The sequence below is a fragment of the Lates calcarifer genome, linkage group LG23 (assembly GCF_001640805.2).
Source record: "Lates calcarifer isolate ASB-BC8 linkage group LG23, TLL_Latcal_v3, whole genome shotgun sequence".
NCBI classification, from domain to species: domain Eukaryota; kingdom Metazoa; phylum Chordata; class Actinopteri; family Centropomidae; genus Lates; species Lates calcarifer.
The window spans coordinates 12,711,588-12,739,084 of record NC_066855.1 but is presented as its reverse complement, the minus strand read 5'-3'; the positions used below and the strand labels follow the sequence as shown (position 1 = coordinate 12,739,084).

General features: G+C 41.1%; 2 protein-coding genes and 1 long non-coding RNA gene across 4 annotated transcripts; 1 reads left to right on the top strand and 2 right to left on the bottom strand.

Annotated features, from left to right (window-relative positions):
- Positions 1–122: 122 nt before the first annotated feature.
- lhpp (phospholysine phosphohistidine inorganic pyrophosphate phosphatase) lies at positions 123–19,650 on the bottom strand. Of its 2 annotated transcripts, none has more exons than XM_018699334.2 (7): positions 19,475–19,648; positions 19,021–19,208; positions 18,082–18,235; positions 17,896–17,959; positions 17,704–17,796; positions 16,044–16,135; positions 123–886 (listed from the first exon to the last, which is right to left on the bottom strand). In XM_018699334.2, exons 1-7 carry the CDS (start codon positions 19,603–19,605, stop codon positions 790–792), a joined length of 819 nt encoding a protein of 272 aa, XP_018554850.1. In that variant the 5' UTR covers positions 19,606–19,648; the 3' UTR covers positions 123–789. The 2 variants fall into 2 exon arrangements, with proteins under 2 accessions (XP_018554850.1, XP_018554851.1); XM_018699335.2 differs by lacking the exon at positions 123–886 and adding an exon at positions 11,890–12,155 and having other exon boundaries at positions 19,475–19,650.
- Positions 19,651–20,337: 687 nt separating this feature from the next.
- Positions 20,338–27,208, top strand: oat (ornithine aminotransferase). Its single transcript, XM_018699317.2, has 10 exons — positions 20,338–20,497; positions 21,716–21,947; positions 22,113–22,337; positions 22,435–22,530; positions 22,865–22,992; positions 23,874–23,996; positions 24,992–25,120; positions 25,252–25,365; positions 25,511–25,655; positions 25,783–27,208. The coding sequence occupies exons 2-10, from the start codon at positions 21,734–21,736 to the stop codon at positions 25,941–25,943; spliced, it is 1,335 nt and encodes a 444-aa protein (XP_018554833.1). The 5' UTR covers positions 20,338–20,497; positions 21,716–21,733; the 3' UTR covers positions 25,944–27,208.
- On the bottom strand, positions 23,000–23,855 carry LOC127139218 (uncharacterized). Its single transcript, XR_007809243.1, has 3 exons — positions 23,559–23,855; positions 23,354–23,462; positions 23,000–23,142 (listed from the first exon to the last, which is right to left on the bottom strand). It is a non-coding gene; the product is annotated as an uncharacterized LOC127139218 (long non-coding RNA).
- Positions 27,209–27,497: the final 289 nt, after the last annotated feature.

Below are 27,497 nucleotides of genomic sequence, written 5' to 3'. Positions count from 1 at the left end.
CCAGAGCCAAGGCTAAATTTTCCCCAGTGCTTTGAGGCCTTGAGTCCTCTTTTTTTTTTTCTTTTCAAAAACATTTCTGTGACAATGGCTGAAACAAACTGGCAAATTCAAGGAGACAAATGTTTTTAACAGCTCACAGACCAGTAAAATAGCTTTATTTATAATAGTCAAGGCCAAATGCTCACATTACTGACTACTCCCTGCCACTTTATTAAGATTGTGCATGTTATGTGTTAAAGGAGCGAGAACAATATTGTCATATAACAGGCTACTTACATAAATTTGTTTATACTAAAATGAACTACAGCTACAACTGTATCCACACACACTAGCTCCAAAAAGAATACGAGTCTGAACAGACAGCATGACTTTCCCTTCTAACTGTCTGCCAGCAGCTGGTTACAGGCACATTCATGTCAACTTGAGGTATCTTATCTATACCAGTCGTGCACTGACAACTGCACCTTGCAGCTCTGAAGGGTTGAAGACTATCTCTTGCAGACCTGGGTAATACTTGTGCAAATTTCATTCTAGAATACACTATGTGGAGCACCAGATGGGTGGGTGTTTCCCACATTTGACAGTACAAGGAGTTGTGACGGTTACAGGATATACAGTGTTTGGACGGCGTTTTAGTTTAGTTCTGTTTTGACATGTTTGTTGAAATACCTTGATGCAGCACACCCTTCCCATCAGGAACAGCACTTAGGGCTCTATGACAATACTACCGGGGCACCATCCTGTATCTCAGTTAAGTGGAGAGTTTTACCGGCATCCATCGTCTTGCGCTCAGTGCCCCCTCTGGCTGAGGATCACGTCCACGGCCTGGGCCAGGTTGTCCACGGTGCCGTCAGCCGTCACAGTTGGGTGCCTCTCATCGCTGGGCCTGAGGGGAGGAGAGGCAAAAAGCACACGCTTAAGTACACGCAACACAGGAAGAAACAGGAACAAACAGTCGCCACACAAGGGTCAGTAAACAAGAAGCAGCAGCAGTTTGATGCTATCAGTCACATTAACAATACTGACTGTATACACTGGAAAAGAGCAGGACATGATGGGCTAAGAAGAGTCAGGAAAGGCAAAGCTCACACAGAACCAAGCAGGATTACTCTACAGGCTGTCTTGTAAAGCTTAAGGGGAGAGTTCAGTAACAAATAAAGTCTATGTCCTTTCAGAAGGATCATAAGAGCTCACTTATGATCAGTGGTAAAGTAATAAAAATTAAGCTTTTCAGTGAATATTTGCTGCCTTGCCATCTCCACACTTCCAAGGTGTGTGCGCAGCTGCTTGCCAAAAGCCCCTGCAGGGGAGTGAATGTTTTCTGGTCTCTATCACCAGTGGTCACACACTGTTCCAGACTTCTCTAATATATCTGTAGGCAACTAAAATAGACCAACTGAGGACTTTAATGAGAACTGCTAATTTGCCCCCCACCCAAAAAACCCAAATCTAAAAATAAAAGCAAGAGAATAATTTAGTGACTTAGGTCAGTGGTTTCCAACAAGGGGATTAGGACCCAATTATAAGATACACAACAGGGGAAATAAGAAGTAGGAGAACAAAAACCTTTTTCTCCAAATGTTGCTTTTTGGCCACACTAGCAGCGTGGCTCTATGGAGATGTCAATCTCAACAACTGGATATATTATATTGGATTGTTTTACCTCTACAGGCTACTAAAAATATTCAAATGATCTGAGAGAGGGGGGAAAAAAAATCATCCGTTACTATAAGTGCTCATGGTTCAACTGACAAAGGGTAGCCAGCAGACAGTGGAGGTGACAAGTCAAAAGGTGACAAGCTTTATGTGTCCTATTATTGAGTCTATTTATTAGGGTTATAAGATTGACTGTAACTACATGTGAATATTGTACTAATAAAAGAAATAGTGAAAAAAAACTATAAATAAACAAACATAAACAAACATCAGGCTAAAAGGCTAAAAATATCACGAACCACTGGCCAAGGCCGTGGTCATAATCTTGTTTTAACCTGGTTTCCTAAATAGTGGAAAGTCTTTAGGAGGCATGGGACAGCCTCAGTCTATCTCTCCCTGACTGTTGCCATTGTTTGGCTCAGGGCCCAGTGATGGATGCAGATATGGCTGTTTAATCAGCTGGTGGAGGAAATGTGATCCATTTGGCATGGCACCAGGCCCAGGCCAGCACGCAGGACCCTTTTCCTCCCCATCACATCAAAAGATGGACGACGCCCCCTTCATTCATCTGCAGGACTGCCCAAGACCCCTGCTCATTTATGAAGTGGTTGCCTATAGAGCCGCCCTCCGTGGGCTGCCTCGACCAGGCTCTGTGTGCCGCCTCTGTTCCCCTGTCACGGGCTGGAGCTCCAGATGGGGAGGCTTTGTCTGGCCCAGGGTGCGCGGCACACACCGCCATTAATCCTGCCTTCTGAGAGCTCGCAGAGGACCCTGGCAAATATTTGTAAGCCGCCCAAGTGTAGCGACAGAAAGAAGAGGCCTGTGGGGTGGGGTAGGGGTGGTTGAAGAGAGGTGTTGAATACTGAAGCTGCAGTGAATACGGGGGAGCGATGCCATGTGTTTACGCATGTCTGTCAGCCGCCAGCGCTTGGGTTATGTGAGCTGGTCCGCTAATGGTCGAGGTGTTATGTCTCCTGTGCTGGATTACCCCCGCACCCTTTTCTGCCCAAGGACTGATTGAGTTCACACACGCACCCACAGGCACGAACACACAAGCAAGTTAGTCACATGGCTCTTAGGTTTCAAACAGTGAAGCCAACAGCATCGAGCAACACTGTCTCTCTAGCCTGATACTCCAGTAAACCCACCCCTCAGCCTTTACTTTTTAGATATGCATGCATGCATGTGTGTGTATTCGTTTTGCTGCTTTCCTCCCATTGCCATGAATAATGTAGGAGTAACCAGGTCAATGTGACCATGCAAAATTCAGCACAATGCAGCTAGTGTTACTGATGAGGTAATGTGCCGCTCGCTACGTGTCCCTCAAGTCAAAGACATATCAATACACGTGAGGAGATAGGTTTGGTGACCGAGCCTGATGGACAGTGCACGGCCTTCATGCAGGGATGAGGTCAGCTATGAGGTAGGCGGTGAAAGACAGCCAAGAATTTAGATCAGCACAGCTGCCACCACGTTGAGAGACTGAAAAACTTCACGAGAAAGTGAGTAAATGATAGCAAGTTTTGGGTTGTGAGTTGGCAAAAGGACTACAGAAGCAGTATAGAGTGTTGAATGGATACGATTCACCCAAGGTGAAGATGTCACCACTCTAAAACTAAAACCCTCTCTTTCCAAACAACACATCACCTACTATATTAGTGATCAAGTAATTTGAATTTCAATGTGCTTTAAAAACAGGTACATACACTTTTAATCCCCTCCAACAGCAATGACATGACAGCAGATTAAACAGTTGAGCAAACTGGACACGAGAGCATGGGTATCACATATATACTACTCGGGCAATATAAGATAATAGTGGCATAGAGTGTCATATGGAGAGATACATAACATGATACTTGGCTCTATAAAACGTGGAGATACATTTTTATAAGGACAGGCCGTGCCTCCATGAAATGAAAGTGGATACGAATGACTCATACAGTGAGTGCGCTTGTGTGTGAAAGTAAACTGTGCATTTACGACAAAGAGAGATGAGGTAAGATACAGGAACAGAGGAAAAGGAGGCTGTTTAACATCAGTACATGAGGGCAGTGTCGTCCTTGTTTTGCCCCAGATATACTCAGTTCATTGTCACGGTAACTGACCGCAGGGTGAAAGGCACAACAACCAATCAGTTAATGCTTAACACGACTCCACAGACTCACTCACGTGCACAACAGAAGCAAACTGTCACTCACACCACTCACACACACACACACACACACACACCTGATTTCAATTCACACTTCTCTGTTGACCTCCTCACCTTTGCTGAGTGTGCCTTTTTGCTCGGCACCCACACAGATAAAGCAGATAAGGTGCGCATGGGGGCAGAGATGAGGAGTTTAGCGTGAGCCAACAATACATGAAACTTCTCAGATAAATGTTTTGGTCTGAAGGCATTGACAGAGCAAGAAGGCAGAGCAATTTATGGGAAGCCTGGCTAGAAACAGTCTGTTTCCTAGCAGCTGGATTTCAACACACAGAAATATCTTGTTTTTTAGGAAACTTTGAAGCTTTGAAATAACTGTGAATTCCTGTTGTTGACACTGTTGATCTTCATTTGGGAGTAGACAAAACCCAGTACACTCCTCACGGAAAATGACTTGCTCTAAAGTTACTTAAAATGACTTGGCCAGGCAATAAGAGTTGATTTATAGTAATAAGCAACAAGTAACAGCTCCAAAGAGGACAAATCATTTGTGCCTAAACTGCAGGTGCATTGGTTAATGCAAAGGTATTTCATATGTAAAAGCAAATTGTGTTGAAAGTCACCCTGGCACATGCAAAACACAAAAAAGAGGAACAGGGATAAGGAGTGGAATGTAACCAAGAGGGATATGACACTGACAAAATGCTTGTTAAGCATGTAACCTAAAAATTGTACTTGCATTAAGTTTTCATGATGCTATTTCCTCTATAAAATCCTCTGGCCCAAATAAAGAAAGCTGCAACACCCTCTGTATTTTCTAATGCATGCCGTCACCTGGCTTTACAGTGGGGAATGACATTTATGAGCTACAACAACGCCGAAAGGAAAAGAGTCGGCCTGCCAGCGAGAGACGGAAAAACACTCAACCCAGTCCATTGTGTAGAAGTGCGTTTTTCATACCAGACTAGTGAAGGCACCATCAGCCAAAACACTGCCTTCTCTAACACTAAAGCAGACTATATAAGCATAACCTGGAGGAGAAGAGACTATAACTAAAGCCTTTATGTTCAAGCCAAGCCTTGTGGGTGACATAAGATACTAACACAGGACAAAGCTTCCTCCGCTCAGCGGCTGTGTGTGTTTTCTGCAGCTCAGTGATGTTGCAGGACTCTTGGCCTTGAGGGTGAGAATGTGATCAGAGTTCGACTGGCTGGGTTATAAATAAAAGGTCATGGGAGAGATTGATGCAGTATCAGAACGAGTGGAGGAGGAAAAATTAGACGACTCCAGCCAGTTGATACGTTCCAGCCTGGTTTTATCATCATCATCATCACCATCAGCATCCACTTAAGCTTCGCTTTTGCTCTCTCTCGTCTCGTCTACCTGATATTTACAGAGCTGCAAAAAGACACACATAACACCCTTGAGGTAATACAGCTGCAGCCTCTTGTGAAGAAACGAGCCTAACTGAACTGGGAAACCACCATGTTACGTGCATGTTATGGCAACAGAAATGACAGATGCTAAGCTGGAGCCTTCACATCCTCTGCTGAGTTTGTGGCCATGTAGCAGCCGTTATCACTTTACTGTACAGCGGCTGTATAATGTTGAGTCATGATCAGCAAACAGCTGCGGTATAGTTTTTCACGCTTCACACAGACAACGATTTTTTCCAATCTAGCAGGACACAAAGGGGATTCCCTGGTTGCAGCATGAAGAGCCACGTTATTTTTTTTTTTTTTTCCATCCTGTTGCTCTCTGAAAACCTCATGTGAGCATGAGTGATGTGTGTGTGTGTGTGAGAGAGAGAGAGATACAGAGTATCCTGAGCTGTCAAAACCACCCACTGGAAACTTTCTGTCTTTCCTAACCACAGACACATCCGAGGCTAAACGAACAGGACGTAAACCTTCACTTTCTGTCTCTCAGAGACATTAAAAGGACCTCACTGGTGCTTTTACAGGTTTTATATCAAAATCTTGTACAGTACTGCTCACAATTTCAAAAGCCTGCTGTGTAGTCTTAGATTTTAGATATTAGATTTGTAGTATTTGCCACCGATTTCCATTCACTCCTGCATTTGAAAAGCAATGACCCCAACAGTACCCCACCATCAGCGACAATCCTCAATTTCCAAATATGGTTTTATAAGTGGATTATAAACTAGATGTTATTTCACTTAATTAACTGTTCTGTTTCTATATAATCGAACACCGCACTGCTTTTCTTTTGTTCCACTTAAAAAGTTTGTAATATCCTCTAGGAGTCGTGAAATTAAAAGTTAATATTTCACCATTAAAAAGTCATCACAGAGCTTTAAATCTGTTTCTCTTGATAAGAGTGACTCTTGTTTATTTGGCCAAATCCTTACAAGAGTAAACCTCCTTCATCATTTCACAGCTGTCCTATCAGGGTTGTGCTCAATATGCAGCACTTCATGTGACCTAGATCTAACCACACTTTTATTCAGCGTGTTATTATTAGCCGTGCCACTGATGACTTGCTGAGCATTCATTTGTGACTGCGTACCTCTATACCTCACTGTGTATGAGTGTTTTGTTAGCAGAAAAGGGCTGCTGAGTCACCTGCTTGTAATGCACAAAGTGCACACACTCATATGCAACCACACACAAACCGCTTGGAGAAAAAATGGGCTCCAGAAGAAACCAGGCAGGGGCCCAAGTCCCCCCAGCCAAGCAGCCTGTCTATTGGTAATTGCAAGAGGGATTGGATCCCCATTGAAACGGCTAAGGGCCTGTGTTCATGTATTTAAGAGGCAGTGCTATGTTTCAGCCTGCCATCTGCGGGCTTTAGCTCTCCGATTCTCTCCCACTCTCACTCCTTTTCTTTCTTTCTCTTTCTCACACGGGTGGAAAAGTACCGTCGAGGGGCTCAGTGGCCGAGGCCCGACCGGCTCCTTTGTCTCGCTGTGGGAGTCTAGTCTCACTGTGAAAAAAGCTTTCGGTTAATTATTAATATCTCATTGACTTATAACGCACGGCAGGCTTTAGAGGAGCCTGCAGGCAGGGGGAAGCTGTCACTCCGGGGTGGTGAGGGATGGTGGGCCAGGACCGGGCACCCACTGAAATCTCATCAAGCTCTTTAACCTCTTTGTGCAGCTACTGCCACATCCGTCCAGAATCTGTACACAATCTGTGGTGCCCTGTTATGTTATTATCTTTGATATTATCTGATCCTGATATTATCTGACTTTACCCCTTTCACACGCATTTTAGCTTTTAGCACACATGAATCACTAAGTATTAATTACAGTGACCTAAAATGACCAGCCACTGAAAACCTATGCTTTGGGAAGCAAAGCACTCACAGCTTGTAGGATTAAAAGGATCATCTTGGATGTCATGTCAGTGGCGTGGGTGGATTCTCCATTTGAATGCTAGAAATATTCCAAACACTCCTGCTAAATATTTCTGCCAAAATATTAAGAAACAAAAAGTTTCCACTGCTTTCACAATTAAGGTTTACCTTTGCATGTAATTATGTTTGCTCAGGTCAATTGTTTGAAACGACCATTAACAGCAAACCATGCTCGCATCAAACCACATGGCAATATTTATGGCTGTGTACACAGCAGTACTTTGGCTAAATGTGGCTAAATATAGTTTTGGCTAGCCATATTTTGGCTAAATGTAGCAAAATATAGCTTTGGTTAGTTGTATTTGCTAATGCTCACTGCAAACAATAAACTCCCTAACCATGCTAACAAACCTAACAGATAAATATGGCTGTGTACATAGCTGTACTTTAGTTAAATATAGCTGTGTTTACCCATATTTTGGTAAAAATATGTGTGTGTGTTTGGAATCAGCAGTGGTTTCAGACATTTCTGTGGACATTTTGGACTTTTTTGCCATGAGTTTTGGTCACCATTGAGTCACCTCTGTCACTGTTATGAATCCAAGCTGATAACAACTGCTATCCTCTGTGAACTAGAGCAGACAAGCCTCAAAACTGTTTTGAGTGAAATATTTTATTGAAAGCATAGAAATATGAATGCAAATGTTAGGCAACCGAAAGAAAAAAGGAAAAAAAAGACAAAGCAGTGTTGGGTCTCGTGCCAGCAGAGTGCTGGCTGGATGAGGAGCTCATTCCCAGAATTGATTGTGTTTACATTCCCCACAAAGCTGCCAATTCCAATCCATGGGAATGGGATGAAAACATAGATTAGACAGTAAGTTAATTAGCAGGACTGTGTGGCATTGTGGTAAATGCTGCCAGAGACTTCAAATCTGATGTAATCCAGCCTATATGTTTAAAGACAATTCAAGAAAACACAACTTTTTAATTTTAACACTCACATGCATTTAAAAAACGTATTAATTTTTGAATATTTTATGCATTCCCAAGGCACTTTAAAAGGCTTTGAAATGAACAACCCACGTTCCTCTGGAAAAGAATGGAAAAAGGTGGGAGCGTGCAGCCAGGAACAAGATCCAACCAACAAAACCCAGCTTTCATGTGTTATCTGTTAAAATGGAGGGAAATCCAGCAGTGGAAATGGAAACCTTATGCAACATGTATTTTCCTATTTTGCCATGCAAATATCCTGCCACAACCCTGCTCCTGACTAACTAAGGAGATGCTGGTCAGACACTGTGCTTAGGCATATCAATTATGATGTATATTCTAGTCAGGATTCTTGAATTTCTTGCCATTATATCTTATTTTGACATTATGCATGCTTGTATTGTATAGCAGAATAAAGTTTTGTAAAACAAAACCAGTGCATGACTTATATTTATAGATGAAATACTGTATGTATTTTGTCTCTACTGCTCTAGGCTCACAGTGTTCTACCTTGGGGACAGCAACTAACCAAACACTGTTTACTCATCCTGCCTGTTTGCCACAGAACAAACAAAACCCAAGGGGTCACACTGCTCTTATTTCAGTTCCTCTGATGATCAGGGGGGACCTGGACACAAAAGAGGGTCCCTACAGATTGTGCTTCAGTTCAAAGGCCATATTGTGCACATAGTATGATTCACTGGATTGATGTAAGCAGGTCTCTGTGGCGGCTCAGAGGCAAACAGACCTCGGTGACACGTTTAGAAATAGTGTAGCTGTCGAGCTGACAAGCTTCTAAGTTCACAGCCCACAGCCTTAGCGGAGAGGAGTGAAATGAGATAACTTCACTTCCTTCCCACACAGACAAATCTAATGTGCTAAGAGTGGTTAACAGGACAAGGCGTGGGATTGTGCTGTTGTATCAGACACTATAGAATGCCTGCACTCTTGTCTACTGAGAAAAACAGCTCGCAAAGGTCAAGACAAAGCAGCAGTGCAGAGAAAGTGCAACTCAAGCATAACCTGCTCTGGCACATTAAATTCAGTGTGTGTCAAATTAAAAGACATTCTCAGGGGTGAAAGAGATTTCATAATTATCTGGGTGGTACATACAAACAAGACCTTGAAATATGGTAAGTCATATACATTCCAGATGGTCACTCCCTGTCTGAATGGGCACACACCTGAAACCATGTACATTATCATAGCCATTGAGGCTATAGGACACCAGTGGAGGAGTGAAAGATAAGCTAGGCTGAAATACAGTATGTGCCTGAGAGCCATCCCAGGGGCAGTGCTCCGTTTATAAAGGATATTAAGCTGCAAGCACAGCCATGCAGAATACACGGCTGCCCTGTCAAGGTTCAGTGTCACAGATCTGCATAGGACAAAGCCCATCCATAAACCTAACACTGCTGTGCTGTGTTCAGTCTAATGTCCGTTTGGTTCACAAGAACGGAGATCTGATAGGTTGCTTATGTCAGAGGGGGAGAGCATCACCTTTCTGTAGACACACATCCAACCTGTGTATTTATTCAGGGTGGAGAGATTTTTCATAAGCGCGTGCACAGAACAATAAAAACACACGTATTGCATGTTCCATTTAGTGTAGACAAGATAAGAGAACTTACGCTAAAATGTACAAAGGATAAACTGGAATAGAAAATTTAAAACAGTAAAACAGACTTCAAACTAGCAATAAATAATCAACTTCTGAGGCATGTCTTAAAACATTTAAAGGCAAAAGTCTAGCCCAGATGTATCACCGTCATAGATCATATTATAAAGCAAAACATTTGAAGGACTTCTTTTTCTTTTTTTTTCTTGTGAAGCGATTTGATTTCCTGTACTGCAGAAAATACTTTGAGATATGAAAATACAGTTAAAGTTGGCACAATGTTTTGCAACCATTATATTATATTAAGCTGATAGCAAAGATTTTTCGACTGTGAGAGCTGTACCTCACTCTTCTAATCTGTTTGCTCAGGCTGATGGGCCATTGACTTTCCTAATGAGCTGTCCTTCCTTCTATTTGCTGCACCGATAATGGCTTTATTTGCATGACTTCATAACGGGTACCAGTGGAAATCTGCGCTGGATATCCCCACTCATCACAGGTTACATGTCAGCCAGCCCATGTTGCACGCTGGTGATTCCTCTGGACCTGACCTGAACTGGATCTGATGAGGATGATTTTACAGTTTATTGGTGCCAGGAGGTGTCGCGAAGGAAGTCTGTCTGAAGTTAACAGCTTTCCGTGCCCTCTCGCTCTCAGAAATAAACTGTAACATTTAATACCACTGCCTGATGTCTATGAAAAAGACTTCATAGGTCACATTAGAAGACTTCACTTTGGCATCAAGCCACATACTTTTCACACTCGCTCTACATCTGTCTCAGACCTGCTGGTTCTGATGACTCTGATTATAGGAGTAGCAGTTACAGTGATAGCTATGGGTATTTGCATACCGACCATCTGGTGAGACCTGTGTGTTCTAACTGATGTTATTGGGTGCACAGAACAGCAGCTGTTTTTGCATGAGAATAACAGCTTTGTTGATAAGCTGTGTGCTAACCACTGTACTTTCTACTGCATGTTACACAGTTCACAGCAGGCATGGAATGGAAAAAAGCCTGTATAAATGTTTTGCCATAGTCATACCATGAGGCTGTAATGTAATTTTCTTCTACATATTCTTATGGGAAAAACAAATAATGTTGCTAAAATTAGCATCCTGACTATCAAACTCCAGAGTGGGGAAAAAAAAAACATTTATGTCAGTCTGCTATGTGTGATTTGAAGTCAAAGATATCAACCAGTTAGCAAAATGAACTACAGAGAAGTGAAACAAACCAGCGGCAAAATGGCCGCCAATACGTCAATCATGGCAGCTCAATCTGAGGAAAATCCATTATTACCTCAAATGCAATCAATTAGGCAAATTAAAAAGGAGCTACTGTTTGTTTGCCTCTGGTTTTACTTGTTGCCAAACAGCTATAAATATGTAACATGATATAAAATAGCTAATTTAGTTAGTTTCAGCTTACATTTATCTGGTGCAACTACAAAGCTAGCAACTGAGATATTTTTGAAAATGTGTGGAAGCTCAGTATAATGAATAATTCTCTCCATTCTGCCATCATGGTATGAGCACAGCATTAAAATAATGACAGGATTTTTTTCTTTACCATGTTCATTCCCAAACATGCTAATGTTAGCAGGTTTGTTATTCTGAATTGAGCTTGGAGTAGAAGTGCAAGTGTAACCCACTGATGGTGTGGAAAAAAGCACTGAAGGAAAACTAATCTGTATGATAATCACATGGCCACCGAACCCCTGCAATGCCTCGCTTCCTGTTGCATCCCTCTATGACAGCCGCAGACAGAAAGTACACGAACCAGGGTGCGGTTTCTGCCTAAGTGGCTCATAGTTTGTATCATCAGGGACTAGTTCTCTCTGGAGAGGTTTAATCTGGCTCAGGCCTGCTTGGAAAACAGTTTCCCAACACTCACATTAGCAGTCAAGCATTGGCCACAGGGAGAGGTTTACAATGTAAACCATTTTGAAGATGGTTGCTGCTGTGTGAAAATGTTTGCTGTGCTTTCTCTGCCAGAATCCAACAGGAATCCAGTAGGGACTTCCTCTAACTCACTGGCCCTCATTCAAAATACCTTTATAAATACTATGTTGGTATTTGACACATGGACACGCTGTTTTCTCCTCAGCAGAGTTACAAATGTCAATATCAGGGGCATATGTTTAAATCAAAAGCCTGAAATTCCACCATCTTTTATTATCACAGGTGCACAGAGAAATAGACAGCATACCAATGACTGAAAGATTCACAAACTAATTCAGTCAGCTAGGAGTAGCAATTAAGGTGGTTTACAAATAGTACATGAAGGAACTGCCTGTTGTGAGCCTGCTTTTATGAAGCTTCAAAGACACCCAGTTCTGTGCTGATGCAGTTTCATGACGATAAGAACAGGAACAAAGAACAGAGGACTAGTCAAGGCCACAAACCACGGGAGATGACTGTGTAAAAAGACAACAAACGAGAGTGAGCCACAGGACAAAAAGAACAAGAGCTCACAATCTGAGCACACTGCTGATATTGCATTGGTAACAATTTCACCATTAAAACGCATTGTAGGGCTAGGTATCATTCTACATTGATAGGTACTGGTGCCAATTTAACACTTTGTTTGGGTTTACTACTCTTTATTTTCACATTAAAATAACTACATGGAATGTAAATGGGTCACTCCTAGGGACAAATCCATAGAGAATAATCACTCAACTCTACAGTTCCTCTCAGCTCAACAGAGCATTTCAATGTCTTTCAGCTCTTGAAAGATAAACTCACTGTTTGCAACCTGCTCATTACCACATGACACAGAAAAGTTATTGACGAGCTGGTGAAAACAGTGGAACATTTAGCAGCTAAAAGACCAGATATTTCCCTAAGCAGTGGATGGAAACCAAACCAGAGCGAAAGGTGGCCAGGAACCTGACTCCAAATGAATGTATATATTGTTCAGCATCTGCTAGATGTAGTAGGAAACTATTTTCTTGTATGTTCAGGATCTAAACTTCATGAAGTTATGTAACTGCTGTATTTATGGCTTGTTCTACTGCCATCAAGCGGCCAAAAGATCCATTAACACAGCTTTAATACCAAATTTCGTTAATTAAAGACACATTTTTCTACATATATTTTTCTAGTCTAACAGCTTTTCCTAGAGACAGTCAAGCTTTATCAAAATGATCAACAATTTAAATCAGGAAACATCTGTTTGAAGATTAAGCAACAAGACTAAGAACCTGACCAACCATTTGGTGCTGATTTGCAACATGCAGTGTTTGCAGATACTCTGTGGAATGGACAGAATTCAGTATTAAAATATTGAGATTTGATATGCAGCTTTAATGTGACTAAATTCAACGCATGACTACAGAGCTGAGAGGCTGAGCAGGGGTTGGACCGGAGCGGCGTTGGCAGATTGTTCCCATACAGCTGATTAACATCAGCAGTCACATCTCCATACTCCCAGTCTAATTTTCAACCACTTTTTGGTGGCAGGCCCCTCTTTGCAAACCTGTTCTACATTAAACAGCAAAGGCCTCTCTGGCTCCCCTGAGGGAAGTGCGCTAACTTTTGCTTGTTATTTAAGAACAAGGGAAAGTTGACTGCTAACAGAACACCCCACCCCCATTAAAATGACCCCTTTATTACACCTATAGTCTTAACAACCGTTATTTGTTAAAAAAAAAAAAAAAAAAAAAAAAAAAAAAAAAAAGCAGACAGTGAAAACATACCAAATAAGTTTCTGGATCTTACAGATCTAAATAAGGCATGAAGGATTTCAGATTTTGTGCAGTCCTTGCTGAGGAACAGTATGTCAAGTCAAAAGCTCTTTAAAGTAAGTTGATATGATTAGATTTGTCTGTGATTTGTATCTTTTTCCCCTTCCTGTCTTGTCACCGGGCCTGAGGTATTTGAAGCAGTCTTTTCTCCAAGCGTGATGGGAACTGGGGGCCTGTGCAGCATCTGGTTGACTTGGAAACAGCTGTGTTTTCATAGATCTGACTGAGGGTTTATAGCTGCTCCCGGCAAGCCTGGGATCACTGGGCCTGTTTGGCTAAACAATGTTAAATCTCACGTCTCCCCATCACTCAACAGTCCCACAGAAATACTGTTAATGTCACTGTTTCTCTTCTCGTTCTCAGGGAATGTATATAGTCTAATAAGTCTAGTGAAGGATCTGGGATATCATGAGGTGTCTGTGTTTAATGAGCAAATGACAGCTCATTTTAGAACCATATAATCTGATCTGCTGCACAATTTTTACTTCCTATCACTGGCTGAACTTCAGATACAAATATATCTACAAATATAAAAGATAAGTGTCTTTTGCTAAAGCTCGCACACAAACATGATGCAATTTATTGTGCTGCAAGAAGAAAAAATGACACTATAACTTCACAGCCTTGAATGCAGTCCTAAATTTAGCCCTTTGGATTTTTACTGTATTGCTTTCAAAAAAACAGAACCTGTTATATAATGACTTTTAATCCACTATGGTGCAGTATGTCTGTGTATGCATGTGTGTCTCCGTATAAACTCCATTCAGCAATCAGTACATAAAACTAGACCACCACAGCTGAAGCACAACACGGCATGTAAGACAATACTGATTTCCACATACGTTCTTCTGGGGGACTCCCACAATTCCATGAGCAGTGATATCATTTAATCTGCTTCATCCTGTGTTTAGTTGAATCTCTCAGACACTGTTCAGAGTGTTAGCACAGTGGAGCTGAACTGAGCTGCTGGGAAAAGATTGTCAAGTCACATAAACCAGATGATTTCAGCTCAGTCCACAGAGAGTCTGCATTTAAAAAAAAAGTTGCGTGATACTGTTGGCATCTGGACACACATACCACAGCACAGATATGTACACATGCATGCACGTACATGCCAGTAACGTACACAAAAGCACGGAAAAGTAGAAACGCACACACCCACATGTCATGCATATAAGAATAACTCTGCACAGACAGAGGACAGGTTCTCTTAGTACAGGATTAAAGCTGACTGACGCTCAAGCAGATTACTCAGCGTTCTCTGGTCACATGACCAAGACCTGCATGCCAGTACGCTGCAGTCAACAAGCATGATACTCTTCAGACTTTCCATTTTATGCAACTACATACTTGCACTTTTTATTCTACTATGTATATTTGGAATGTAGTGTATTAACCAATCTAGAATTACAAAGCAGTACTAGTATAGCAGTTTACAGTGTAAGAGTAGTTTAATGTACACCACCGCAATCAAATACAACATTAACACTTACAAGTATTTATGAATAATTTACTCTGAAAAGAGCAATTCTAGATGAGTATATTTTGCGGTTAAAGTAAATTTTTATGTTATAGTATTGGTGCTTCCATTTAAGAAAAAAATCTAAATACTTGCTCCACTAATGCTTCACAGGAAGTGGTTTGAAATAAGAAAAGTGAATAAAAGAGGTTTTCAAGCACCATAAGTGTAAAATTTAAAAAAAAAAAAAAGTTCAGGATTTCCCCTCTATTTCCATAAATATTTCTTAAGTACACATATAAAAGCCAGGCCTAAGTGGTATTACATAGGGAAAAACCATTAAAAACAGTTACCACATGACTTTGAACATACATAAAAAGTGTAGAATACATGTGATATAATGTGTAGTTCCATAACAGCGTCCCCTCCTACTTCCACTCACTTTTCTCCTTGCTTCATGCTGTAAGTACTACACACAGTATATCTTCTAAAATAATCAACCATATGTTTCTGTAATTACACCATAAGAGAGGCGCCCCAGTAATCTCCAGATTCAGGACCATAAATCCTTCACTGACTACGACCTTGTGGGCGATGAGCATTCAACATGTGGAGAGAATAAAGCTATTTTTGGTGGATTCTCAATCAAATAAACAAATCTGGAGGGTTGAAGAATGAGGCGGTTGGCTCACAGGAAGCCTGTGTGCTATGGAGGAAACTCGGATTCACAGTACTGGTGTGAGGCTGCCCTCTTCTGACAACTAGATGAATAGATTGTTTTTTCCTGATTTTACAGCATGATCAGACTAACTTCACAGGATATAACTTCACTGCATAAATAGAAAAAAAAAAAAAAAAAAAAAAAACCAGCAATCTTTTACCCCCAGGCCTCAAAGCACAGACTAATCCAGAGAACAAGTTTGTCAATTATACTCGAACAGGGAACATCCTGGAGTGGTTAAAGGATTATTTGACTAACCGATGTGGACACCTGTTGCCCAGCAGCAGCCAGTAAGGAGTCATGTTCAGGTTTGGATTGTGTCAAGGAAAAAAACATGGTTCATTCTGACACTCTGTGGATTCAGGACATCACTGACCTGTATTTGCCGGTCCTGACTTGTACACCTTTCATTCCGCAGTGCTGAGCCCCACCTACATCATTCACCAGATCGTCTCCGATCATCAGTGCCTGCAAACGAGGAGAGGTCAAAGAAAAGAGAGATTATTAGAACTTTGTTTGGGAACTCTGTAGATGCTCTGCCTCTTTCTACACGTGTGTGTACATAACATATGGAGATAGGAGGCTGTAACATTAACAAGTGGTCCAAGTTGGCATAGGCAGGGTTCATTTGACCTCTCTGGTACCTGCAAGGAGACATGGGAACAGACTGTACAGATCAATTTCCCATTCCACTGGTAGCACTAGTACACTGATGGGATGGCACTGTTTCATAAATTCTGATATGTACCTTTACTTTGCCAAAAGTGCCTGCAGTTATTTTCTCCTGATGTTCCTGCCTCCTACCTAAGGATCACCAGTGCTTGGCAGATCCATTTCAGCCTGCCCTGCCTGTTCTTTTTAAAACTGCTCAGCTGCCCTCCCTCCACCGACCAGGTTCCTGCTGTTACACGAGCGCAAGTTGGACACATGGAGGTTGGTGAGGTGAGAGTTGACCACATCCAAATTAGAACTGAAGAGAAGCATTAAGTACATTTACCATTTTTGTGATAAGGAAAAAAAAAAACTTGTTTTAAGTGCTGCAACAGTGCAGAACAGGAGTGGGTTTTATCTCAGCGTAAGTGCGTCAAGAGAGAATAGGAGGGGGCTGTTGACTGACTCCTGTGGGAACCCAGCATAAAGAACATGAACAAAGAGAACCTAAACCTGTACTTACACATGGAGGAGGAGGAGGATCAGGGTTACAGAAAAAGCCTGAGCTGGTAAAAAGAGCTCCTCAAACACACAAGGAGTGCTTTCTCGATTGAGTGTGTCAGATTGGATTCTCTAACTGGAGTCGAGCTGATTGCTCTGCGATAGGAATCAGACTTCTGACTTGACAAGGATTCTTGAGTTTTGTAAAGGAATGAAAGAAATGATATCGTTCTACAGAAGAAGCAGTCAGGTTATCAAGTGAGTGACTCAATGAGCAAGAAATGTCCAGAAAATAAACCCTTGCACCGCCATCTATGCATGAAAGCCAGGTTGAGTAGCTGAAGGTTTTGGGAAAGGGAAGAAGATGTAGCCACAGATATATCCATGTCTCAGTGACAGAGAGGAAATCAAGAGAGTGGAGTGAGGCTTAGACTGAGATGAAACCAGCTTTCTTAGAATGCCAAGTGCGAGGCCCAAAAATAGATGAGCTTAGAAAGACGGCCGTGATTCCTTGGACTTGGGATCCGCTGAGATGAGCAGATACCAGGGAAAGACATTAAACACATGTTCAGACACCTGCTGGGGAAAAAGGAACAGCAGAACAATGCTCTCACCACACCACAGAAACTGCTCTGAAATGTCTTGCCAAACACGACACAAGGAGGAGTGCTTTTGCCATTAGGGAGTGTGCTTGGTCAACACACTACACTATTCAGACACCAAGCAGGATTTGTCAGCCTGTTTTAAAATCACATAATCATCAAAGAGTTTTCTGTTTGTCTTAAGGGAGAACTGTAAAACATAACAAGAAGTAAAAATATTCACTATTTGCACAACAAACCTGTCTTAAACCTGTACATGCAGCATCACCTGTTGCTACATACCTCATGTGGTTGAAGTCCCATGTCACTGAGAACACTCTGAAAGAACATTGGGGATGGCTTTCCAATGACTTCAGCCTGTAAATCACAGGCATACTGGAGGGAACAGAAAAGTTAACAATAATTATTGTTAAGGTGTACAGAAATGCTGTTATCTATTCTTAATGAATATATCAACGCACATCAGTACTGTACCTCCAGAGCCTTCATGTAAACCCCAACATCAAGTTTCAAACCATCTGTCTCCTTGTAATATCTCCTATGAGGAAAGCAAAGCAGCACAAATATCATATCTAGTTCTGTGAAGATATTACATATTTCATGTTGGGATTATTGCTTGGATTAAGGAACACAGTAAGGACAACTTGTATATCTGCTTACCCTTGGCCCAGAGAGAACAGCACTGGCTTCTCCAGGCCTATAAGTACCCTGAATGCCTCATTCAGGTTCTGATAGGAGAAATTTTCAGCTGCATCTCCAATGACCACACAGTTTGGGTTGGTCTTGTCAACACTGTCAAACTCGGGGAGAACTCCTGCAGGAGAGTAAACACACAATTCATGATTTAACACTTTTTAATCAGATGTAGTGCTCTTCAGGCTTGGGTTATTTAATGGAGAACTTTAATGGAGAAATGATTTTCTATATTTTTTTTCAACACATTCCATGAGAAGACCAAAGTTTTGTCTGTGTAGCCAAAGCCTGATTTATCTGATTGCCCCGTTTCATAAACTGCTATTATTGTCTTAGAATGACATGTTACTTTATTGTAACAAACAGGATTCTGTAATTTATTGGGCACCCACATACTCCATCCTGTTGCTGGAAATACTCACTTTCTGCACAAAATCTACACCAGAAAATAGCCCCAAATGGTCTATTTATTCCTGTTTATTTTTGTAGAAAAGAGGTGTCTAAAAGGCAAGCTTTCAAAATCTAAATGTATTGAGAAATAGGCTACTACATTGTTTATTCTGGCCTTTTCATAGGATTTGTGGATGACAAAAATATAAAATATCACCAGTCTTATCCTTTAACACAAGTTCCAGGGACATTTATACTGACATTAAAACATGTGTCTTTTATGTACAGCTTATCTGAACAAAAGGTTTGTCTGAACAGGTAATTATTAAACATTTAGCTTTGTTAGTAAGTGTAAGTGCATTTTTGGAACACATTCAACTGACACATGCCCTGAAAACTCTGGTGTAATGGCATAAAACTGTCATCCATAGATGCCAGGTATAGCCCTTAGACTGTGTATGGTATAGCCCAGACAGAGTCAATATCCCATGAGTTTTGACAAATGAAAAACATTACCATCATACACCAGCAGGTGAGGCCGTAAACCCCTCTCCTTGAGGACTGCTAATGCTGCAGGAGCAGGAGAGAAGACCTCAGACACAGAGATATCAAAGCCCAGTCTTTGGAGCTTGGCGACAAACTTCTCTCTAGTGGCCTGGGTCTCATTGGTGCAGAAGCGCAGTTGCAGGTCAGATGCCTTGAGCCTTTAAAAAGGGTCAGGAGGTCAGATTGAGGATGGGACACACACCTTATGTCATTGTAAACACAGTGATACAAAGACACTGGCTGTTACCACACTGTTGAAGATACAAGGTAACTGTTTTAATTATATATCCACACAGACCCATTAGGAGGCTCAAAAAGATGTGACTACCAAATAGTGAATAACCGAGTGCATGCACTTTGCTCCACAGGCTCAACATGCAACCAGCTAACAGCGTCTGAAACGACTCGCTAATTATTCACTCACTTTTTCACAGCTTCAATGGAACCGGGAATGGCAACCCCGTCGCCCTCCCCGCTGTCATATAACACGCCGCACATGTCCAACACAACACCTTTCAAACTCTTTGCACAGCCTGGCCAGCCCGTGTCAGCCATGACGAAGTGGGAGCCTCAAAGCGCATGCGCGTGATGTCAGGCAGGCTGGCAAACTCTCGCAGTGGAAATTACAAGTGAATTTAACTTTTTTTTTTTCTTTCTTTCTTTCTTTCTTTTTTTTTTTTTTTTTTTTTACCATAAATACTTGAGGTATCTGTACTTAACTCGAGCATTTCAGTTTCATGACATTTTATGCTTCTACTCCACTACATGTGCCTGACAGCTGGTAAATTTAGCATTTACATACAAAACATGAAATCAAGCAATCAGTCAATTAATCAATTAGCTGATTAGTCAATTATCAAAAACTGATTAATTAAAATGAAAAGTAATTTTCATGCAATTCCACCAATTTCATGATTTGCTGGTTTTAATTGTCCCATATTACAGTGGACTGAATCACTTTTAAGGTTTGAAAGTGCTGCTCGGATAAAACAACAAACATTTGAAGGTGTCACTTTGACCTCTGGATAGCTGTGATGAGAACTTTTATAACTTTCAAACAATGAATAGACTGATTAAAAAATATTTAACTCATGATGAAAATAACTTTAGGTGCATTTTCCGGATTTGACACATTCCCCGAACTTCTCAACAAAACAGTTTGTCGCCTAGTGGACGTTCATCTAATGATGTCTGTGATTATAATCTTTTGAGATTTGTTCATGCAATCATGGGAAAAAGTTGCAACATACGGGGGTGGGGTGGGGTGGGGGGTGTCATAGGAGGCGCGTCCTCTGACGTAGCCACGCACTCAACCATCGCCACGGCGTAACACAAGCCACACAGTCACATAATCCGCACCGGAACCTTTGGCTCCAGATAGCGGACCAGACAGACACCGTTAAAGAGGACTTCACGGGATCTTTTAACTTCGCTTCACTACTTTCTGGTACTGTTTGACACTCCTCCATGTCTCTCCTTTAGTTGTGCTAAAAACTCTTGCTTTATAATTTAGTGACAGCATGGATGTGTTAGCTGTTAGCTTGCTAGCTTGGTGCTGCCGACAGGGAACCGAAGGTCTCGTGTGTGATAAACATTAATCTTTAAAGCGTTTACACTCTTTAGCCGAAAGGAAACATGTATTTGTTTATGTGGACTAGCCGCCAAGTGGCATATTTAACCAATCAGTGACAGCTAGAGCAGGTTAAAAGCAACCAGCCATGATATGTTATTATATAATACATTTAAACACAATGCTGTGGCAGAGCTGCTCCGCTTTCGAAGACTGTCTATCATATGATTGAGACTTGGACTTAAGGTCTTTATTTAGCTCATGGCTGTAATGTTGGTGGGTGTGTGTGTAGGCAGCTCCCCAGCGACCTATCATGTCTGAGGAGCAGGTTACATGGTGACAAATTAGCTGCACAGGTCCACAGTCCTTGATGTAACCCAGCCCAGGTGCTGTCTGTTTGCTGTGAGTATTTAGTCACTGTTCAAGGTTATTGATATATACTGTCCACTCTTAGGTTTTTTTTTCCATTCAGCAAGCCTTTTCCAGCTTACTTCAAAACTGTTGCTCTTCTTTTTGCCAACTTGAATTCCTCAGGTAATATACAAACTAAAATGAATGATCAGCAGCAAGAACAGCATGAGATGTTACAGTACAAGATGATACTAGTGAAGGGGAAATTTAAAACAAGTCTACTTTGATTGGGACCAAACAGAAAAGTCCAGAACATCACAGTTGAGTAGCCACGCTGCTGTGGGATTATCTTTTGTTAACCCACGCCGAGCACAAGTCTGTTCATGTATTGTGTTGAATGTCAAAGAGAAGCGTTGTTCAGCAGACCTGTAAAGCCCATGTAATGTGTGGAATCTCACATAGTGGTGTATTAGCTTAATAGGCCTGATCTTTGTAGCTACAGTGAAGCTTTTTAGAGACACTCCTTTTTTTGTTATGCTATTTTTATTAGGAGCAGCATCACTACCAATAATGGAAACAGGTTTTACAAGTTTTTTGTAAAAGGGTGCTCCTATCATTTCTTCGGTTTTGGAGAAAAGAATGTCCCTTGATACTTGGAACAAAATAACTCTACTTTTATCATCTTTTATCATAAATACAACACTGCTGCCAACTGAGTTATCTTTTTTGTGCTTGCCCATGTAGTCATAGCTGCATACAACCATGAAGGGGATGATTTTTCAGCTCAGCCGCAACCTGAGCCGTGCTGCCCCAGTTCTGCGATGCAGTGTCCAGTCTGGTGCACGTCCCGCCTCCACTGCCGCCTCCAACCTGAGAGCCGAACGGCCTCTCACCTCGGAGGAAATCTACGCCCGCGAGGACAAATATGGAGCGCACAACTACCATCCTCTGCCTGTGGCCTTAGAGAGAGGGAAGGGTGAGTTCAGAGTGACATACAGCTACTAAAAATAATGTATCATTAATTTATGGATATGCATTGTCCAGCACTGTTTTTCCTTTAATATCTGGTAATTTCCCTCAAAATGTTAAGAATTGTCATCAACACTTCCTAAGAGCTTTGTTTTTTTTTTCTTTACTTCAGGTATCTATGTGTGGGATGTGGAGGGCAACCGGTATTATGACTTCCTGAGTGCTTATAGTGCAGTAAACCAGGGACACTGCCATCCAAAAATCATAGCTGCACTCAACGCCCAGGCCTCCAAACTCACCCTGACCTCCAGAGCATTCTACAACAATGTGCTGGGAGCCTATGAGGAGTACATCACAAACATGTTTGGCTATGACAAAGTTTTACCCATGAATACAGGTAAGGAAAGCACCAGACATGAGTCATAGTGGGGAGTAGCTTCAAAAGTTGTCATGAGCACACTTGTTGACATTTGTTTCCCTTTGTAACAAATTAGGTGTTGAAGCCGGTGAGACTGCCTGCAAGCTTGCCCGCAAGTGGGCTTATAATGTGAAAGGAGTTCCCAAAAACAAGGCTAAAATCATTTTTGCAAGTAAGCAAGCATCTTATGTTTTTGAAGACTACATCACAATTTTGGCATTTGTCCCATTTGTCACCTTATCCAGTGATTTGTAAGAAAATTAGTACTAAACACGTGCATTTTTATTGGATCATTCTGTATTGGAGCTCAGGATAATCAGTGAGCTAAGATTACCCAACATTCCTGGCATTTGCATGTTAAGCAATTCTCCAAACTGATACAGCATAAGGTGACCATTGGGCCAAACTCCAAATAACTTACTTCTATATCTACATAAAATTTTCTGTATTATGTAAGCTGAGAACAATATAATAAACATGCTATCTCATTCACTCTCGTCCATTAGATGGAAACTTCTGGGGCCGCACCATGGCAGCCATCTCCAGCTCCACTGACCCCAGTAGTTATGAAGGTTTTGGCCCCTACATGCCAGGGTTTGAGCTCGTCCCATACAACGACATTCCTGCACTGGAGGTACAGGTTTTGATTCTGTTGTCAACATACACAGAACATACATCTGCCATGTTTTCATTTGGTTGAGTTGTAGAGAGACAGTACAGTGGACTGACATTTCTGAGCTGTGTGGAAAAGTTTCTTCACCATCATCAACTGCTGTCAAAGTGCCTTGTAAACACCAAAATCAAACAAACAAACAAACAAACAAACAAACAAAAAAAAAAAAACGGAAGTTTATGTTTCAGCCTCTGCACACCAGACTTTGGGCTCTTTTATATAACAACTTGTCAAATGCACTAAAAGTACACATTTGGATCTCATTTGTGAAATACATGGTTACACATGATGTCAAAAGCAGCAAAAGTTTCGTCATACTTACATTCTGTGATAATGTGCTTGGTAGACGAATCCAACATGCAGGACCTTAGCGTCTGCTGCTAAATTACTGCATTGCATTCACAGTGGTTTTCTCTCCTGGCAAGAACAACCTGTCAGACAAACAACAAAAAATACATCAGCTGTTATGGAGGCCACTGCTTATAAAATTGAATTTAAAAAAAAAAAAAATAAAGGATAAGGTTTACCCTGCCTTGTAGTTGAAGATGGACATTATATTAGCAACATAATCATGCTCCTAAGTTAAAAAATGTTTATTTCATAAGATCCTCTACGACTAGCTGACTCGACACCCTCATCGTTTATGTAAACATGAGAATCGAATGACTAACTGAAGTTTCATGTTTCTACTGATAGTGTTATCTTAGGACAACTGCTGCCTTTCTATGTAAATTTCAGACACTATTGATTGACTGAAGTAGCATGTATTTATTAACAGGGTTATCTTGGACACAGATAAAAATGTCTGACTTGTTTTTTTTTTTTCCCCCACTTTTCTCCAGAAAGCCCTCCAAGACCCAAATGTGGCAGCTTTCATGGTGGAGCCCATTCAGGGTGAAGCTGGGGTGGTGGTGCCCGACCAGGGCTACCTGACCAAAGTCAGAGAACTTTGCACCAAATACAATGTAAGTCAAGTTTTATCTATGTATGTAGCCCACAGTCTGTACAGCATATGACGTATATCCTTGTATATCCAGTTTTTAATAAACATACTGACAAATTCCATATGAATGAAAACACATGTAGTGGCTTTGAGCTGAATTACCATCTGGTTTTTCAGTGACTTAAAAACACAAAAGCATATTTGGCATCATCCACTCCAACCAACCACTTCAATTATAATGCCTCAAACTATGTGTGTTTTGGCAACAAATCATCAAGCTACTTTCTGGCATATAGGTGTACAGCACACCTGTCAAGACACAACATTTTGTAGTTTTTATCATGCGGCCTGGAGCACAAGTGCAAGTTATATTTGGCTAAAATAGTGTCTCCCTCTGACCGTGAATTTAATTGAGGGCAAGACACATTTTTAACCACGTATATAAGTTTTCTTATCTGGTATGAGGAGTAGAAAAGCACTGGGGATGGATGACCTGTGCTTCACAAGGGCAGAAAGGGTTTAAGTCAATTAAGTCAAATGAAGAGCAGCGGTGTTAAATTGCAGACAGACAGGTCCGTTCTGTTCAGCTAATATTAGTCACTAATCATTCACTGTGGTCTGCCATGCCAACAGTTTTTAGATAGCAGAATATGAGAACTCGCAGCTGCTGTGTAGCTTAACTGTAAGTCATTTGATTGTCTTGTTCAACTCTTTTGTGTGGAGGGATTACATTTTTTCCAACCTTTTCTTACTCAGGCTATTTTCACAGAGAGCAGTACTGTCTTTTTCGAATATGATACAAAATCAGTGTTTCTCTTTTTATATAGCTGTGTACAGCATTGTGCAATCCCTGAATGTGTGACGACGCACCTTAAATGTCTTAGCCAATAATGAGATTCCATCTGTTAGGCTGATTTTTAAATGTATGAACCCTAGGGCTGTGGTGACGTCTGTAGTAAAAGCAGTATGCATCAGGGGTTTTGAGAAGACTACTGAAGTTCTCTTTGTTTTGTCCAGGTGTTGTGGATTGCTGATGAAGTGCAGACAGGCTTGGCACGTACCGGCCGGCGGCTGGCTGTGGACCACGAGGAAGTCCGTCCAGATATTGTGACGCTGGGAAAAGCTCTTTCTGGAGGAGTTTACCCTGTAGGTATTTTTGTTGTTGCTCAGCCACACTTCATTATCACAGTACAGATTTGTGGACTTTGTGTTGGACGGGAGTATAGATCATAGCAGTCATTTAATTTAACCTTTGTGTTAATTGATTTGTGTCTCAGGTATCTGCTGTGCTGTGTGATGATGAGGTAATGCTGACAATCAAGCCTGGGGAACACGGGTCCACATATGGAGGTAACCCTGTGGCCTGTCAGGTTGCCATCACTGCACTTCAGGTCAGTGTTTAAGTGCTCTTTATTATCATTTTATTATCATTTTGTCTGACATCAGAACACAAACATACACACACCAATAATGTCATAAGTTCGCTCTCTCTTTCTCTCTCTCGCTTTTTTAAACTCTTACTCTTCTTATTTGCAGGTGATTGAGGAGGAGAAACTGGCAGAGAATGCTCTAAGAATGGGAGAGCTGCTGCGGAGCGAGCTGAGAAAACTGCCCAAAGATATTGTGACAACAGTCAGAGGAAAAGGCCTCCTCAATGCAGTCGTCATCAAAGAGACAAAAGGTACAGTCATGTAAAATTTGTATAACAGCAGCCCTGTTCGTAAACATTATTTAGTAAGAAAGGAAAAAATGTCAGCTAATGATCTTAATCAAGACCTATATTAAACCAATCCCCCACACACATGCAGACTACGATGCCTGGAAGGTGTGCTTACGTCTTCGCGACAACGGACTGCTGGCCAAGCCCACCCATGGTGACATCATCCGCCTGGCCCCTCCCCTCATAATCAAAGAGGACGAGATGCGCGAATGCATCGATATCATCCAGAGAACCGTCATATCCTTCTAAACAACTCCAGTTCAGCTACTCAGTAACACATAAGCATCCTTCAAATTGATAATGCACATTAGCTGAAAGTTTGGCCTGTCAAAACGTCTTTCTAAAACATTTATTAGTTTTATTATCATTTATTATTTTACGTGCTGCAAAGATAGGGACTCTTTGAGTGGCATTACTGTAGAAATACAGCATACAGAGACCATGTATAGAGTGTGCTATGAGGATACACTGACACTTTTACAGAAAAACTGCTGTAAAGAAAAGGGTTACGTTAGACTGCCTCAGGAAAGACTGCAGCACAGCTGGAAAACATCAGTGGTTTTAATTTGAATGTTCTGTTTTTACACTGAATTCGTCTAAATAGATGGATTTTGAAATTGTTAATTCAGGTTAATGCTGGTAATGAGTGATGTAAATAATAAGTGTTATATCTTTAATGAAACATTTTTTGTTTTCAAAAAGGATAAGTGGTTTACTGGATGAAGTATGTCTAAGTAAGTTACAAAGATTTTGTCAACTTTCTCAACAGAGGCACACAATTGAATTTGACTTTGTATAGGGCTTTTGTGTTACTACAAGTTGACAATACACACATGGAAATGCAGCTTGCTTAAATGAAACCTTGTCTACAATGTACCATAGCTTACTAATGATATATGATAGTTTACAGTTCAAATAGATAAGTTACAGTCTACTCAGCTACTCCTGTCTGCTAATATAAAACCTGTTACATAAAAGGTCAGCTGTTCTACTTTCAATCCCAAGAACAGTGGTCCACACACGTCTTCAAAAAGACATCAAATGCTGATCAAGTTTTCAGATTCCAGGTACTTGAAAGATTGTGTAAAAGTTTTGTATTTGCACTTGAACTCTAACAAAGCGAAAAGTCAAGTATTTTTAATTTCCAATACAATTATGACAACATATTATAGGTATCTGTTTTATTTTAATTTAACATTAACTCTGAATGTTACTGTGGAAGAAATACTTTCTGTGAACCTTGAAGAACTTAAATGCTGCAACAGCAAAAATAAGTTTTTGCTCTTTTATGTTGTATAACTTTGTCTATTTTATTTCACCAAGAAACATGCTGCATAAGGATAAATGTTGGGAGGACTCATGCTGCGAGCTGAGGCTGGTTTAGTATGAAGTATTTACAGTAACTGTTTAAACTTTCTGGTGAACTGTTGTTAAACAGTGTAAATTCAGAGGCTATTTCACCTTTAAGTTGTTACATAATCCACAGTTTCTCAAATAAATTATTGCTAGCTTAACTCTTGTCTTGCTGTTTGTCTAAACCAAACAAATGCAATACTTGGAATTTGATGTGTAAGGATTCAGGTTCACTGAATCATCCAAGGTAAGCGCTGATTCAAATCTGGAGCTTGTCTGACATTAAAAAAAAAGCCATTCGGAATTAGCAACCTTTTTACTTTTTCTTGAAACATGAATCATGTTCCTGAGTAAAATGCAAAATGGGTAACTTTATAACAGAATGTGCTCCATGTTTGAGTTCTGCTTCGACGTCTTTGCTTACCACAAAGCAAACACATCATTTCCAGT